Source organism: Achroia grisella, unplaced genomic scaffold (genome assembly GCF_030625045.1).
Source record: "Achroia grisella isolate CSIRO2021 unplaced genomic scaffold, CSIRO_AGI_Agris_v1 utg640, whole genome shotgun sequence".
In the NCBI taxonomy this organism is placed as follows: Eukaryota; Metazoa; Arthropoda; class Insecta; order Lepidoptera; family Pyralidae; genus Achroia; species Achroia grisella.
In genome coordinates, this window is record NW_026712977.1 from 2,210,428 (window position 1) to 2,228,520 (window position 18,093).

At 36.0% G+C, this 18,093-nt stretch overlaps 1 protein-coding gene across 1 annotated transcript in view; it reads right to left on the reverse strand.

Moving 5' to 3' along the window:
- LOC131849129 (titin) overlaps positions 1-18,093 on the reverse strand; it is a 115,579-nt gene that overhangs the window by 78,207 nt on the left and 19,279 nt on the right. The window contains exons 2-14 of the mRNA XM_059199123.1: positions 12,188-13,847; positions 11,668-11,897; positions 10,087-11,451; positions 8,147-10,003; positions 7,918-8,061; positions 7,309-7,710; positions 6,782-7,180; positions 6,300-6,695; positions 4,970-5,770; positions 4,637-4,888; positions 2,039-4,542; positions 1,755-1,949; positions 53-1,460 (exon numbers count right to left, since the gene is read on the reverse strand). Of these exons, the coding sequence (XP_059055106.1) occupies positions 53-1,460; positions 1,755-1,949; positions 2,039-4,542; positions 4,637-4,888; positions 4,970-5,770; positions 6,300-6,695; positions 6,782-7,180; positions 7,309-7,710; positions 7,918-8,061; positions 8,147-10,003; positions 10,087-11,451; positions 11,668-11,897; positions 12,188-13,847 (11,613 nt within the window). The remainder of the gene's footprint in view (positions 1-52; positions 1,461-1,754; positions 1,950-2,038; positions 4,543-4,636; positions 4,889-4,969; positions 5,771-6,299; positions 6,696-6,781; positions 7,181-7,308; positions 7,711-7,917; positions 8,062-8,146; positions 10,004-10,086; positions 11,452-11,667; positions 11,898-12,187; positions 13,848-18,093) is intronic.

The following is an 18,093-nucleotide window of genomic DNA, read 5'->3' on the forward strand; positions in this document are numbered from 1 at the left end:
CATAATTACTTTATTCTAACCCACTAATAATGCTTTTTAAGTAAGTACTCACGTTTGCAGGATACTGTTCCTTTAGTAAAGTCCTCACCAAAATCATTAACGGCTCGGCAAACGTATTCGCCAGAGTCTTCCGCATAAACATACAGAATATCAAGGGAAACAAAGCCCATATCATAGACCGTTCGGTATCTATGTCCAGAAGGCAAAAGTTTGCCATTGCGATACCACTCTATACGCAGTTTTGGATCTTCTTTGGGTTCAACACGGCATTCGAAACGCACGCCTTCTGATTCTTCAACAGTGTGTGACTGTATCTGTGTAATAAATTTAGGAGGAGTACTAACTACTGGCTCCTCCTTAGGAGCGGAACTCACTCGTCCTTTCTCTAGTTCCTTAATTTTCTCACCGCTCATGCCCTGTGGTAATTGTGATTCTAAAACGATATCACGTTTCGAGCTGCAAGTGATCTTAGCAGTAGTTGTTGCTGAACCCCATTTGTTGGTAGCCCTACAGGTATACTCGCCTGCATCACGAGCATATATGTAATCTATGTCCAAAGCAATAAAACCAAAATCATTTAGCATATGGACGCGAGATCCGGTAGCAAAAGGTCTTCCATTGAAGAACCAATCTATTCTCATCGTTGGATCTCCTATTGGTTCTACACGGCAATCGAAATGTATCGGTCCACCTTCAGGTATATCAATATTATCTTTAATTTCCACAGTAAACCTCGGTGGATTAGGCTTTTCATCTTCAACTGCGATTTCCTCTCTCTTGTGTAAGGTCTCCTCTAATTTTTGAATACTTTCCGTACCAGATTTGAAGTGAGATGGTAATTGGGGTTCTAAAATAATTCCTTGCCTACCCTTAACTTGAAGTTTGCAGGAGACAGTAGCCTCACCATGGCGGTTCGTGGCTTTGCAAGTGTATAATCCAGCATCACGCTGATAAACTCCTCCAATTTCTAATATAACGAATCCGAAATCGTTAATGGTCTTTACTCTGGATCCAGTTAAAAGTGGTTTTCCATTATGATACCACTCCACTCTCATACTTGAATCATTTACAGGAATTAAGCGACATTCAAAGTGAGCGGATGAATTTTCTGATAAGATAAGATCAGACGGAGTTGTAATAAATTCTGGTGGATTTCCAGTCTCCGCTTCTGGTGTTAAAGAGTCCACAGTCCCAGTATATCCCTCAAGAGCTGCGATTTTATCAATAGTACCCTCCATACCTTTGGGTAACTGAGATTCTAAGATAATATTGCGTTTTCCTTGAACCTTCATTGTAGCTGTAGTTACAGCTTCTCCGTAATTGTTATACGCTCTGCATAAGTACTCTCCAGAATCTTCAGGGTACGTAGGAGATATTTCAAGAATTACGAATCCAAAGTCACAGAATGTTCTAAATCTCGACCCAGCTTTAAGTGATTTTCCGTTCCAATACCATTCCACCTGAACAAATTAATGTTTTACTTATTATTTACCTAATTAAAATTTGAGAAGGTAAGTAGTATTATATATACATTCAATATGTCATTCAAACAAAATTCATATAAATTAATATGTCCATTAAAAAAGTCCTAACTCTATCCATATAAAACGAGTTGTTAGTCTGCTATTATTCACATATATTATTAGCATAGTTTTCTTTACTTCACAGTGAAATGGAATTCTAAAATAAAACATTTTTATTCCAACTTACTAAGTTGCACATAAATGGCGAGAACAAAAAGTTTTATTACTTACTTTCAAGTTCGGATCATCAGTTGGTGTCAGTCGCGCTTCAAAATGTGCATTTTCACCTTCTCTAAGATTATCAATATTTGACAATGGAACGGTGAAGACGGGAGCCCTGCCTCTCTCTTCCTCTACTGTGGTATCCTTCCTCCGAACCATTGAGTCTTCTAAAGTTTGTAATTTCTCCAATCCACCTTCCATGCCCTACAACAATAATACTTATTTATTTTTGCCTTTGTGTTTTTATATTTAATATGTATATTATTAGGTGGTTTAGGAAATATTTTACTTACCCGCGGGAGTTGCGAGTCCAAGATCAAATTCTCTTTCGATGTGCATTTGAGAGTAGCCTTCGTGGAATCGCGGCCTAATTTATTAGTGGCAATGCACTCATATGTGCCGGAATTCTCTTCATAACAATAAAGTATATCTAAGATAACGATACCAAAATCGTGGAAAGTTCTGTATCGGTGGCCATGAGGTAATTTCTTACCATTGTAGAACCATTCTACTTTAAGATCAGGGTCATCTACTGGTACTAGACGGGCCTCAAAGTGAGCACTTTGACCTTCTACAAGTTTCGTGACATCTTGTATTTGAGTAAGGAACTTTGGAGGTTCTGCAGATGCTGCCGCAGGTGCTTGTTGTTGTTGACCTTGCAGACTTTCTAACTCCCTAATTTTAGCTAAGGAATCAGGTTGTAAACTATCTAAGTAAACTCCACTGCGTCCGTAACAACCAATAGTAGCTTTAGTAAAATCTTCTCCGTATTTATTGTATGCACGACAAACGTATTCACCAGAATCATGATTTTGAGTATACGCAATATCAAGAACTACAAAACCGAAATCTGAAACGGTCTTTATTCTTGTCGAATGTCTCAAATGTTGACCATTATGATACCATTCAATTTTCATATCAGGATCATCCACAGGTACAACGGTACATTCAAAGTGTGCAGACTGACCATCTTTTAGTCCGTCGATGTTTTGAATGTGGGTAGTAAATCTGGGTTTTTGTCCTTTACTCTTATCAACACATTCTAATTTGACACTTATTTCTGCTTGACCCCATCTATTAGTAGCTCGGCAAGAATATACTCCAGAATCGGTGGTCTTAGTTCCCAGTATTTCAAGAACAACCATACCAAATGCATAAACGGTACGAATGCGGTGACTAGCTTCAATAGTTTTTCCATTATAGAACCATTCAATTACCATACTCTGGTCACCAGTTGGTATTAATGAAGCTTCATAATGAGCTATTTGACCCTCACTTATATCCACAATATCTTTGAAAACGCTAGTGAATTCTGGTGGCCTACCCGTATCATCGTCAGGTTTTTGGCCAGGTTCTCTACGAAGTGACTCTTCGAGATTTTGTATCCTCTCCAAGCCTTCCGTACCTTTAGGATGTTGTGTCCTCTCAATCAAGTTCTCTTTGCTTATACAATAAATGGTCGAAGAAGTGAAAGCTTCGCCTCTTTTATTGTAAGCCTTGCATGTGTATATTCCACTATCTCTCTCGTAAACATCGATTAAATCTAAAGTTACAAAACCAAAATCACTAGTAAGTTTGAATCTTGACCCTTGTTCAAGCACTTTGCCATTAAAATACCATTCAATTTTCAGATTAGGATCATTTTTGGGTTCAACTTGACCTTCCAAATGTAGAGCTTGGCCTTCTAGTAGTTGATTTTCAGCTGCTATTGGAACTACCCATTCTGGTTTCGCGTATTCAGCATCAGGCACAGACGGTCTCCTACCCTTTGCTAATCTAGCTTCTTCAGCTTGTTCAACGGCTTCCAATCCAGCTTTTCCTTGAGGATGTTGGGTATCAAAATAAATATTTTTATCTCCAGTACACCTAAGCGAACCGGATGTTGTAGCTGATCCCTTACTATTCGTCGCTTTACATGTATAGATACCAGAATCTTCTTCATATGTGTGAGTAATATCTAATGATACATAACTAAAATCATGAGTACTCTTGTATCTCGTACCTGAGGATAGTGCTTTGTTATTAAAGAACCATTCAATCCTAAGTGTTGGATCTCTAGAAGGCTCCACATTGCATTCGAAGTGAATATTATCGCCTTCTTTACATAATATGTTGTTCAAGTGAGAAATAAATACAGGTGTTTCGTAAACCGGTTCAGGCGCTTCAGGTTTCGTTGGTTTAGGCTGTTCTAAAGCTCCAATTCTGTCTAGCGATTCGGGATGAAGTGATTCGCCAAGTAGCCAGTGACGATCTTCAATTTTAATAGAAGCTGTAGAGACTGCTTCTCCCTGAAGATTAGTAGCTTTGCATGTATAAATACCAGAATCATCTATTCTCAAACCATTGATTGATAATGTGACAAGTCCAAAGTCAAAGGTACTCTTCAGTCTTGCTCCTGTAGTTAAAGATATGCCATTTTTAAACCATTCTATTCTTAAATTAGGATCTGTACGCGGTTCTACTTGTGCTTCAAGGTATACATGCTGTCCTTCGACGAGTTTATCGTAACTCTTTAAGTGAGTGGTAAAGATAGGCGCCTGTTGAACTCCACTATCAATAAACATCTCGGGGACTTTATTCATTGCTGCTTCTTTTAACTGAATCTGTTCCCAAGATTCAGGCCTCATTGCTTGATCTACTATAGTAGATTTTGTCTTGACCTTTAGTGCTGTCGAGGACACTGTACTACCAGCTCTATTAATAGCTTTACACATGTATAGTCCAGCATCTTGAGCAACTACTGAGTTTATATCTAATGTTACAAATCCAAAGTCATGCGTTGTACGGAATCGTGATCCTGAAAGTTAAATTTGTTTTTTTATATTATAGGCTTTATTAACATTATTTATATATGATTTTTAAAACTGATTTACTAAAATAAGTGTACTTACCCATTTTAAGTTCTACGCCATTAATATACCATTCAAATCGTAAGCTTGGATCACCAACAGGAACAACGCGAGCTTCATAATGTGCATGTTGTCCTTCCCAAAGTTCCGAAGGTCCAGTAAGAACTTGTGTGAAAATTGGTTTTTCAAACTCCCGATCTGGTTCCTCGCTTCGTTTAGGCTGCGGCTCCTCCAATCGTTGAATCTTCTTCATTCCTTCGGGATGTTGCGTATCCAACTGGATAGCTGCCTTTGCTGTAGGTTTAAGTTCAAAATTAGTAAACATTTAAATTATTAAATAACAGATGTTAACTTTGTTAAATGACAATAACTTACTTTTTATTCTCATAGCAGCAGTTGTAACTGCCTCTCCGAGTAAATTTGATGCTCTGCACATATAGACACCTTCATCTTCGTCACGTACATGCGTGATAGTCATGGAAACATATCCAAAGTCATGTGTCTTTGTAATTCGGGAACTGTCTTCAATAAGTTTTTCGTTTCTAAACCATTCTACTTTAAGTGTAGGATCTCCAACAGGAATAAGTCGGCAGTCAAAGTGTGCCGTTTGTCCTTCTTGTATATTGTCGATATTTTGGAGAGGTTGTGTAAATACTGGTCTCTGCCTAGTAACTGGTTCCGGTATCTCAGGACGTTTGAATGGTTCCACTGATTCTAATTCTCGAATCTTTTCCAGACCTTCTGGACGTTGAGATTCCGATATAATACTGCCTTTTGCGGTTACTGTCAAAGATATCGATGAGGTACTCTGACCGAGAGCATTGATGGCCTTAACAGAATATTCACCAGCATCTTCAGGAACACAATGCTGAATATCTAATGACACATAACCAAAATCAAAAGTGATATGGAACCTTGAGGCAGATTGCAGGGCTTTTCCATTATGATAGAATTCAATACGTAAATTGGGGTCATGTACAGGTTCAACTTGGCATTCAAAGTGAGCAGTTTTGCCTTCAAATACGTGCGTTGTTCCCCTTAGTTCGGTAACGAACCTAGGCGGGCTAATCTTAGGCTCTTCCACTTCTAATCTAGTGTGATGGCCTTGTGCTTCCAATTGTCTAATCTTTTCTAATCCATTCGGATGTTGAGTATCTAGAATAATACTCCTGTGCCCTGAAAATATATATTTTAATTAACTAAACATACATGTTACACGAAAAATTATATTATGTTATTATAATAATTATTTTATTTATTATTCAAGGGCCAGGACTTTCACGAGAGTGTGTACGAGAAGTCATTTGGGAAAAGAAGGAAGTAAAAGTTGATGGTGAGTTCTTGAGTCACCTTCTGTTTGCGATGATATCATACTAGTTGTGTAATATACAGCAAAGATGTTTAACAGTTCGTTAAAAATTATTGCTCAGCAACAATTTTTAAATAAGCTCACAAAAACTAAGTTAACTACTAAAATAAGTAAGCAAATTGGCTAAAATGACTACAATGTAATAAGGCTAAGGCTTTTTAATTTTAATTATTACATAAAATCAAAACACTATAAGATAAATTGATTACTATCATTTATAGAATAGCAAACTATATATTTTATATTATTTTAGTGATATGACACTGTTTTAGATAATATAAAAATCCCATTCATTTTTATTGCAATACAGTTGTATTTCTAATAAATTTTACATACCTGCAACCTTCAACGTGCATGTATTAACGGCTTCACCAAGCTTATTAGTTGCTTTACACATGTACGTGCCAGAGTCTTCAGCATAAGAGTATAGAATATCCAGGGCTACATAGCCAAAGTCATGTGTAGTTCTATATCTATGGCCAGTTTTTATCTTTTGTCCATTGAGGAACCATTCAATCTTTAAATCAGGATCATTAATCGGTTCAACTCTACATTCGAAGTGGGCGCGGTCACCTTCTTTCAAATTCTCAAGACTTGTTAATGCTGTTAAGAATACGGGTCTTTGTCCAGGCTGTTCTTCTTCAACTGCTTTAGGTCTTTCATACCTTTCTAGTTCTTGAATCTTTCTCAGCCTTTGTTCATCAAGTGTGTCAAGGTAAAGGCCAGATTTAGCTAAAAACAATTGTAATAATTAAATTAACACGAACTAATTTAATAAATGAAATATAATGGTTTATATTTTATAGCTTAATTCTTACCATCCACTTTTACAGAGCTTGTAGTGACAGCTTCTCCAACGGCATTTGTTGCTTTACACATGTAAGTACCTGTATCTTCAGCATATGCATAGAGAATATCTAGTGCTACATATCCGAAATCATAAGTAGTTTTAAAGCGGTGACCTTGTTGTATTGGTCGTCCATTGCAATACCATTCAACTCGCATGGTAGGATCATTTACTGGAGTCAATGTTGCTTCAAGATGTACTGGCTTGCCTTCAGCGACTTGAGCATTCTTAAGTGGCCTTCCAAATTGTGGCTTTTCAGCAACAAAGCTTTCATCGCGAACAACCTTTCTATATCTGCTATCATCTTCTAAATACTGAATCTTTTCTAATGCACTTTCATGTTGTGTTTCCCTTATTATGGATTCCTTGGCTGTAAATATAATATATTTAATTAGAGAATAATATGTGTATCATAAAGCAAGAAGAAATAGTAGTATAATCTTTGTTTGTGATTTCAACTCTAAATTCTTTGGACTATTTATAACCATATTTACTCACATTGTACATTCAACTTGATAGATGATGTAGCTTGTCCTAAATTATTTATAACTTTGCATGTGTATTCTCCAGAATCTTCTCCGTAAACAGTGAGAACATCAAGTGCTGCGAACCCAAAGTCAAAAGCAGTACGATATCGATGACCGCTCTGTAAAACCTTTCCATTGAAATACCATTCCACGCGCATATTGGGATCTGGGTATGGTTCAATGCGACATTCATAATGAGCACTCTGTCCTTCTACTAGTCTTGAAGGTCCGTTTAATTGAGTGATAAATCTAGGTGCTTGATTAACTTGAACCTCTACATCTTCTCTGCGTTGATAACGCGATGTATCCTCGAGCTGTTGAATTTTCTCTAACGCAGTTTCATGTTGTGATTCAAGTTGCAGCGATGCTTTGGCTACATATGAAAAATCATGTAATTATTATACTTTATTGAATTAATACCATAATAATTAAAGTTACATTCTAAATATATTTTATTTAATAACTATGTTTGCCTCTTTGTTTTTTTTAATTAGCGAATTAAATAGATACGGCTATATTTTGCATTTAACAAAGTAGTGAATGAAATCTACCTATTTTAATTATTCAATATTCTACTTACATTGTACGAATAACGTCGATGAAGTCACAGCTTCTCCTAGTTCATTTATTGCGCGGCATGTATATGTTCCAGAATCTTCAGGATTTACGTATTTCATATTAAGAGCGACATATCCAAAGTCATGCATCGTTGTTAATCGATTTGCTAAAATAATAGAATAATAACGTAAATAATAATCTACATCACTTAATAAAAGTTCTTTAACACGGTATTAATAAAATATACTTACATGCTTCAATTGGTACACCATTACGCAACCATTCTACGCGGAGTTTTGGGTCACCCACAGGAATAAGTCTTGCCTCAAAGTGTGCGGCTTGATTTTCTGCTACTCTTATATCTTTCATAGGCATCGTGAATACTGGTGCTTGAGTAATAATCTCATCCTGTGCGCTATATCTTTGATATCTTGAGGTATCTTCAAGTTGATTTAATCTTGTTAGAGCTCCTTCATGCTGAGATTCCAAATAAATTGACTTTTTGGAATGCACAACTGCAATTCCTGAAGTAACTGCTTCGCCGAGAGCATTTATAGCTCTGCAAGTATACGTTCCGGAATCTTCAGGTAAGCAGGACATAATATCAAGCGCCACAAAACCGAAATTATTTGTTTCAGTAAACCTTGAACCACTCTTGAGTGGCTTATTGTTGTGATACCACTCAACTTTCATTGTTGGATCCGATACTGGAATAAGTCTACATTCAAAATGTGCGCGCTGTCCTTCTTTTATTTCAATATTTTTTAAGGATGTCGTAAATATAGGAGCTTGCGAAGTGATTTCATCAACATAATCACTTCTTTGATAACGTGACCTATCTTCTAAAACATGAATTTGTTCCAAACCAGCCTCATTTTGTGTGCCTCTAATAATATCAGCCGTTCCGCGGCAAGTTAATCTGCAACTTACCTCATCGGTGCCTACAAGATTTACAGCTCTACAAGTGTAAACACCTGAGTCTTCTGCAATCAAATCGATTATATCCAGTGCCACATATCCAAAATCATGAATAGGTCTGAACCTATGGCCAATAGTAACAGGTTGGCCGTTCTTGAACCATTCTACTTTGAGATTTGAATCGGTTACTGGCTCCAGCTTACATTCAAAATGAACATGATTCCCTTCTATTACGTTTTCTATCGATTTAGGCTTGGTTACAAAATGCGGTTTTATATTTATAGACTCATCAATCACTTCAGATTTTTTATACCTCGAAGCATCTTCTAAATATTGAATTTTCTCGAGTCCAGAAGGATGTTGTGATTCGAATATTAAGTCCTTCTTAGCAATAACACGCAATGCACAAGATGTCACTGCTTCGCCTAGTTGATTTGTAGCTTGGCATGTGTAAACTCCAGAATCTTCTGGATAAACGCTTAATAAGTCAAGAGCTACGTAATCGAATTCATAGGCAGGTCTAAACCTGTGACCTGTTTTGATTGGTCTTCCATTACAGAACCATTCGACTCTCATCGTAGGGTCTCCGACAGGTTGTAATCTGCATTCCAAATGCACATTAGTACCTTCAATTGTTTCAATGTTATGTAATGCCCTAGAAAACTGAGGTGCTTGCATTACTGTTATATCTTCCTGTACCTGTCTGCTTCTTCTAGCAGCATCTTCCAGCATTTGTATTTGTTCAACAGCTTGTTCATTCTGTGTTTCAGTTAAAATATCTGACCTCTCAATAACACGTACCATTGCAGATGTATGAGCTGATCCTAAATGATTTACTGCTCTAACAGTGTACTCTCCTGTGTCAACTGATGTTGCATGAATTATATCTAAAGCTACAAATCCGAAGTCATAGTATGTCCTAAATCTGGAGCCTACTGTTATAGCTCTACCGTTGTGGAACCATTCTACTCTCATTGTAGGATCACCCATTGGTTCTAACCGGCATTCAAGATGAATGTTCTTCCCCTCGGATATTGGCGCTGGATCTGATAAGGGCTGTACGAAAACTGGTTTAGATTTTGAGATTTCTTCAATTTGATACATTGGTTCCACAAATTTTGATTCTTCTATTTGTCGGGTTTTTTCGTATAAACCTCGGTGAATACTAGACGTATCAATACTCGATCGGGCTGAAAATAGAAATTTCATTATAAAATATATAAATAGTCCATTAACAAAATTAACGTATAAAAAAATACGGTGTTTTACTTACTCTCAACTGTCATGGATGCACTAAGTTGGGCTTCTCCTGCCGCATTACGAGCTACAACAGTGTATACGCCAGAATCTTCAGCGCGTACGTTAGTTATATCTAACGCGACATAACCAAAGTCATGATATGTCTGAATACGATTTGCAGTCTTAATTTGTTTTCCATTAAAGTACCACTCCACACTCATGGTCAAGTCACTTTGTGGCTCAACCCTTGCTTCAAAGTGTGCACTCTGACCTTCTACAATTTTATTTGTGCCTTTTAATGGCCCCAAAAATCTGGGTTTTTGTGTAACCCTTGTTTCTTCTTCAGTTCTTCTCAAATACCTGCTAGAATCTTCGAGATGTTGTATTTTTTCCAGTCCACCTGGATGTTGAGACTCCGCAATTATATCTTTCTTTGTTATTATTGTCAGATTAGCATCAGTTGTTGCTTGACCAAGTGCATTATAGGCTCTGCACGTGTAATGACCAGCATCATGTACGGTCACTGATTTTATAGTTAATGCCACATAACCAAAATTAAAGAATGTAGTAATTCTTGAACTTGCTTCGACAGGACGTCCATCCTTTAACCATTCTACTCTTAAGGTTGAATCGCCCACAGGCTCTAGTCGAGCCTCAAAGTGCGCGAAACCACCTTCCTTAATATTTACTTGATCCCTAATAGGAGTCTTAAATTCAGGTCTCTGAGTGCTCTCAGGGACTTCCTGATAATATTTTTGGTGTTGTTGCTGTTGGTAAGCTTCTAATTGCTCAGTCTTCTCGATGTATCGGCGCTGTTCCGGTATACCAAGATCAGCAGTAACTGTACTTCTAGCTGCTACTCTAATACTAGCGGTACTAATGGCTTCACCCAATTTATTAACAGCCCGCACTGTGTACGAACCTGCATCTTCAGCCCGTAGGTGCATGATGTTAAGGGAGACGTAACCGAAGTTGAAGATTGACGTGATTCGCGAGCTGGCTGTAATTGGTCTTCCATCTTTGTACCACTCTACTCTCATTGTAGGATCGCTAACGGGGGTAAGTTGCGCTTCAAAGTGTGCATTTCTTCCTTCCTGTAGCTCACCGAGATCTTGTAATGGCCTTATAAATTGCGGCCTCTGCAACGATTGTTCTTCGATAGATTCTTGGTGTTGATACTTAGAATAATCTTCTAACTGTTGAATATATTGTAAACTTTGTGGATGTTGACTTGTTCTTTCAATAGTAGCTCTTGGTGTAACCTGTAGAACAGCTTTCGTTTCAGCTACTCCTGTAGAGCTGATCGCACGACATGTATATTCTCCACTATCTTGAATATTGAGACTGAGCATATCTAGAGAAATATAACCAAATCGGAATATTGATGTAAACCTAGAACCTGGAACAGAAAATTGTAATGTGTTAAAATAAGTTTGACGTTCGGTTTGGTTTGCACGCGCTAATATCAAAATCTACTTAACAGATTTCGGTATGATTTTCACTAATGTATTATAATACGTTTCATTTATAATGTTATGAACTTTTCTTTCTTTGAACATGAGTTTGAAGTCGCGGGTTCTCTATCAATAGAAGTTTATACAATTTAAATACTTACTAGCTTCAATACTTTGTCCATTTTTCAACCACTCTATCTTCATCGTTGGATCGCCAACCGGTTCTATCCTCGTTTCAAAGTGAATTTTGCCACCTTCTATCTGCGATACACTTTTGAGTGGCACGATAAACTGTGGGGGAGGATAAACTCGATCTTCCTCTCCTGGAGGAATATAAGGTCTTGCTCTTTCCACGTGCCTCAAATATATGATTTCTGGTCCAGGAGCAGGTCTAAAAGCATACATTATAAATATATACACTAACTGTATAACAAAATATTACTAGCGTAAATTCATGTATTTTCTTATGTATTAATCTATATATTCCTATGTACCTATATCAAATTGTAATAAAATTTCAAGCATGCAAACATCTACATATCAAAATTTGTTTCATATTGGCCAACATATTATTAATACATACATATATTCGAATTAGAATTACCAAATAACATTTATTTAAGTATATACAATGTATATACTTAAAAATATACATATAATATATTTAATATAATTACTCACTCTGGTTCAATGATCTTTGTAGGCCGGGGTAAGTGCAGACGCTTTTGCTCAGGCGGAGGCTCTTTTGGTACTTCGACATAGAGCCTTGCCCGAGTAGCGGTGGAACCTGCGACGTTCTGAGCGGTGCACTGGTACCATGCCGCATCCGACGCCTTGGCTCGCGGAATGTCCAACGTCGAGGCCCCACCATCGGTATTAATTCGTAACTCTGGATTGGGTATAACTTGTACGCCGTCCTTCTGCCATGTGATTCGTGGTATGGGTGTGCCAACTGCGCGTGCATTCAAAACAACAGGTTCGCCCTCACGGACACTCAAAGTACTGAAACGCTCAACAAATTTAGGAGCAACTACTTGTTCCCTTTCAATTACGTTCAGTCTACATTGGAAAGATATTTCCCCACTCTTATTTCGCGCTACACACGTTACCACACCACTATCACTGAGATCGACGTTTGTAATCATAAGTGCATGATTACCGGATTCGTTTACTAATATCTTATGATTATAATCGTCTCGAATTTGTCTATCGTTAATGAACCACGTGACTTCTGGGTAAGGTCTGCCAGTGACGCGGCAATCGAATCGCGTCATTTTGCCCTCCGTTACATCGCGATCTTGGCAAACTCTTACAAATTGCGGAGCGAGAGCTTTTTCGGTTACTTCTACTCTTTCTTCATATCCTGTTTGTTGTGAGTCTACAATATATTGTGATTTCTGATCTTGGAAATATGTTTCTTGAGGAGATTCTACTGCGAGATATGCTGACGTTACAATACATCCATTGGGATTTTCAGCTAATAAGGTGTAGTGACCAATATCAGACTTTTGTGTGTTTCTTACCCTAAGTGTCGTTTGGTTATGTGTCGTTACAATTTCGTGTTTGTTCGAATTCACTATCCTTTGTCCATTCTTGAACCACGTTACTCGAGGCCTGGGATTACCTGATAGCTGTACCTGAAATTGTGCGTCAGCTCCCTCTTGAAGTTTTGAATTTCTTGGTTTCTGTGATATTTTAGGTGGGGCTACAGGGCCCAAGGACTTATCAACTTCGGTGCTGATTTGAATGTCAGTTTCCCCAATGTATCTCTTAGTGATTGTTTCTCTGAAGGATACCTCTCTTAGAAGTCTGTACTCGAAAGTATCGACCTTGAAGTCCTCGGTAGAAGAGTAATCGGAACCATTCGTGTAGGCAATTTTCTGTGTTTGCCGTGACTGTTCCGTGGAGTACCCTTGAGTGCCATATGATTTATGTTCGACACTTTCGCTAACATGTCGGTAGCTCTGTTGTTGAGAGGACTGTTGAGCAGGTACAGGGACTCCCTCAGGCTGTATATACACCGAACAAATTGCTTCACCGTACTGATTGCGAGCTGTACATGTGTACTCGCCCTCATCACCTGGCCCAATTTGTTTAATTAGTAACGACACATCACCAGTTTGTTCATTGTAGCTCATACTATACTTATTGCATTCAACTAGTGGTGCTTTCTTTCTGGTCCACGACACTACAGGCGTTGGATTCCCTCTTAATTTTCCTTCGAACTTCGCATTACCACCTTGCGCAAATCTTGCATTTTTGAAGATTTGCTCGAATATTGGCGGTGAGGGATCACCTGGTTTGCCTACGGTGATGGGCAGACGATCGCCAGTGCTCTCCACTGAAACAAAGAAAAATCTTGATAAATATCTCACTTTAATTAATTGACTTGTTTCTTTGGGTCTACGAGATATTTTACTTCTTGTGGAGTTCTCAATAATTGGTCGCATTTTCTCTACAGATGACTTTATGGAAGTATTACATTTAAAGTTTCATATTGATAAGTTAGATACGCGATGTTTGTATACTATATTTACCTATACCCGTATGTCTTACCTATATCTTAGCCATATTTATAATCATCATTAATTTAGTACATTTTTAAAAAGAATGGTGTTGTATTTCGGTCTAGCATATAAAAAAGTTTCTCGCTAAAGGTAATTTCCAATATGAATTATTGTGGTCAGTAATCAAATTTAATTCGCAATTCGCAAATGAAATTACAATATTACTCCAAACATTGGTAATAATACAATAAATGAATGTTAACATAATTATTTACTTAAAATATAATTTACGAACACCAAATAATCCGGTAGTACGAGTACATACATATATGTATCTACTAATACATATATATATGTTCTATTATATAAAATCTTAAACTAATATTATGAAGAAGTAAAGATTGTCAGTTTGTATGTTTGAAGTAATCTCTATGTACATGGAATGCACCTACTAGTAATTCTAAGCATAATAATATTGATAGTATGTTATACTTTCAATAGACTAATATTAAATATTTAATAAGGAATAATAACTTTATAAAAATATTTAATAAATGAAGGTAATACTATATAATTTACAATAACTACTGAATGATCAACATAAAAAACAAATTGATAAAAAACTACATATAATTTCTCTTTTCAGGTACTACATAATACTTCGGAGCGGAGGAAAAATAAGAAAATTATGCAGTAAAGTGGAAAATTTCATAAAACTCAACGACTATTTTAACTTCGTGCTTCGGATAGGACGAGCATTTGTTGAACGTGAATTTAGAATTGAATATTCATAGCTAAGACAGGACAATGTCTGTTGGGTCAGGTAGTTAGAGAATAAATATGAATAAATCGTTGCCATCTCATCCATTCAGACTCAAATATATATAAAGTATTTGGTAAAATTCAAATAATGTAAATTAAAATTATACACGTCTTTACGAGTTAAGTTAAAAATCCTGAATGTAATCCTGAACTCGAAAATGATCTCGTAAAATACTTAACTGTTTATTTTTTTTCATCTTGCTGTAGTTACATTATAATCGTATGTCATAGGCTGTATGTTATTGGGAAGTAATTTAAAATTTCAAAAATAATACGAATAACGAATTCGCTCGGACGAGGCACCGCGCGAATTTGCAGTTACAGAGAGTGTTGTGGCATACCAGTCAGTAACTACCAACTAGTCAAACTTGGATCGAACGGTCATCAATTCGAATCTGGTCAACAGTAAAAAACCTTGTGTGACTTGTCATCATTGCTCACATTACCCTATCCCGGATAACAGTAATGACCGTATATATTTCTACGTAATTATAAAAAACTGTGTTTTACACAACAAGAATTATTCTCATCTCGAGAACAGTGTCGAAATAAATTTGTAGCATGTATAGATTAATGTATTCAAAAAATATCAGTAAAAAACCTATTACATCAGATAGTATTCAGCAAAGGAGATATTTTATCAAATAAAACGGTAGAAAACAAGTAAAAGAATAATATTGTATTGCTTGTATCGAATTTCACTCGTACAGTGCGAGACTCCAACGTTAAGCGTAGTGACTCAGCGCACACTCGCAGCGTCTATTTTCGGCCAACGTTCGGGATTTTGTTACAAGCTTTTTTTTTATACTACGACGATGGCAAACAAGCATACGGCCCATCTGATGGCCATGGGTTAATCTAGCATATGGCCTGAAATACCAGGAGTGTCACGACCCTTAACCAACGTTAATATAGGGTATATTAAGGGTTCATAAGGGTCGGGAGTGGGGCCTTGAAAAACCCCATGCTGTTCGAAGCAGAGCAAATTCGAAATCGAAAAAATATTTTGGTGTCGGATAACTGATTATACGATACGCCGTTCCATGTAGTTCCTATTTACTAGATTCTAACTTAGAATTTGTTATCGAATTGTGCTGGTTAATCTCACTGATTCTTTAGACAAAATGAATTACAAAAATAAATAAAATATTTTTTGCAATACTTCCTTTTATCTGGTAATACAGAAAAGCTTTTATTGTTAAGACTAATTCTTAAATACAACAGAAAGTAATAATTATTAAAATTCTTAAGTAATTTCTAAATTAATTAATATTAAAAAAAATGCGCTATATTTTTTACAATGGACAGTCCATAACTTAAGTGAATTAAGAAGTTTTTTTAATAATATCTCTATCAATGTTATTTATTTCTAGGTCAAGGTCAATTACAATTAAAACAAATTAAATTGTAAAATAATAATTATTCAATATTTAAATTGGGAAAACAACTTATACACATACATTACACAATGTATTACTATTTGAAAAATCTTTTAAAATATATCTAATATTGGACATATGGAACATAAACGCTATATATATTATATATCTGTATAACTTATATAACTGTCGTGAATGTAAGTTATTATTATTATATCATAGTTTGTATGATAGTGATTGAATATGTAGTAGAATAAACGAATTCCAAAGTAATCGACCTTCTTTTTGTATTTTTATCGATGATGGAAATTACTTCTAGAAATAGTGGATCATTTGGATCTATGTGGTTTTTCATAACATAAATAATTATTACAACGAATAACGTTTATAATTTAAATATCACGTTTTCCTTTATCATTAGGACACAAATCTAGCTAATAAAAAAATCCATATTACGTAAATATTATTTGAAATATAAATTATTTAATTATAAAACAAGATAACACGGTGTTTTTACTTCAGCAGTGATGTATCATGTAAACAAAATCCCAATAAATTGTTAAATAACGCGCTACTTGGCGCTAGTGTTGAATAATGAGACTATTCTATGTGTGACCTTCCCATATTTAACTATGCGATTCTGTAATGTAGTTGTTATAGTTCATCTCATAGCTGTATCGGCTAATGATCTCTATTCATTCATTTGCAAAAGCTATTCCAAATCATGAAATTCTCCCATTTTAGGAATAATACTGGACTAAGCTTTATTGTATGACTAATTCGAAACTTTGACCACTACATGACCATTTTAGTACCTTGTTACAATGCCATTACTAACAAATTCAAAAATAACAATAGGTAATTACCAATATATTTTTATTTGGCAAAGTATTTTTTTGCATAACTTGAATCAATCAATCCAATCAAAATTTCGTATTCGACTGTAAGAGATCTAGAAGAGATTTAGAGATAAGGTCTCCTTTGTTAACATTATTTCTAATAATATACCTAAAAATGTATTTAAGTGCAATAATAATAATAATGTATATAAAATACAAAAAACAAAAAGCTACATCGTCATAGCAGTATAAAGTTTGACTCGTATCACTTTCATGTATCATGTATGAAATTTGTTTCATAATATTACAAAACTAGTTCTGAAATCTACAATAGATTTCACGGAACATGGTCCCATAAGCATCAAAACTTTCATGATACTAGTTTCACGTTTCACGTCCCAACTACACGATGAAGTTACGACTCGTAAAATAGATGCATCTGCATGAAATTCAGTTTTATTCATAAATGTCGCTGTGCAGGAAACTGTTTTTAATTACGAAGTTGAAAGTTGGTATACAGTGGAATGCAATGTGACTATAACATGAGGAAAACAAATTCGAACAAAAAGAATTAAAGGACTCGTTTGACTGTACACGTACGACATGGTTTACCTGCCTAAAGAAAAAAAAATGCATATATGTTTGTGGAAATTTAGCTATCCGACTCGGTTTCGCGGTGTACAGCGAATGAACGGAAGAAATAAAACCATATGAATGTATTACACCTTCCGGAAGAAATTCTAAATAGTACGTTAAAAATCGTACTAAAATCTGTGGGAACGTTGACAGAAAACAAATAGAGAAGTAGACATACGACAACAATGATTGCGCTTCATACTATTTATAGAAAAGAATTTCAATCCCATTTTCCAGCAGTCATGCAAAATTTAAGCGAGTGAAATGCAATATGTCCGCTTGGATCACAGATTCCACGAATCTCTCTGTATGTGGTACAGTCAACAGTGGTATAACAAATAAAAGCACGAGCCTTTTACAGTATTATTTCGTAGAACGAGCTATTTTAACAATTCAGCCTTTGA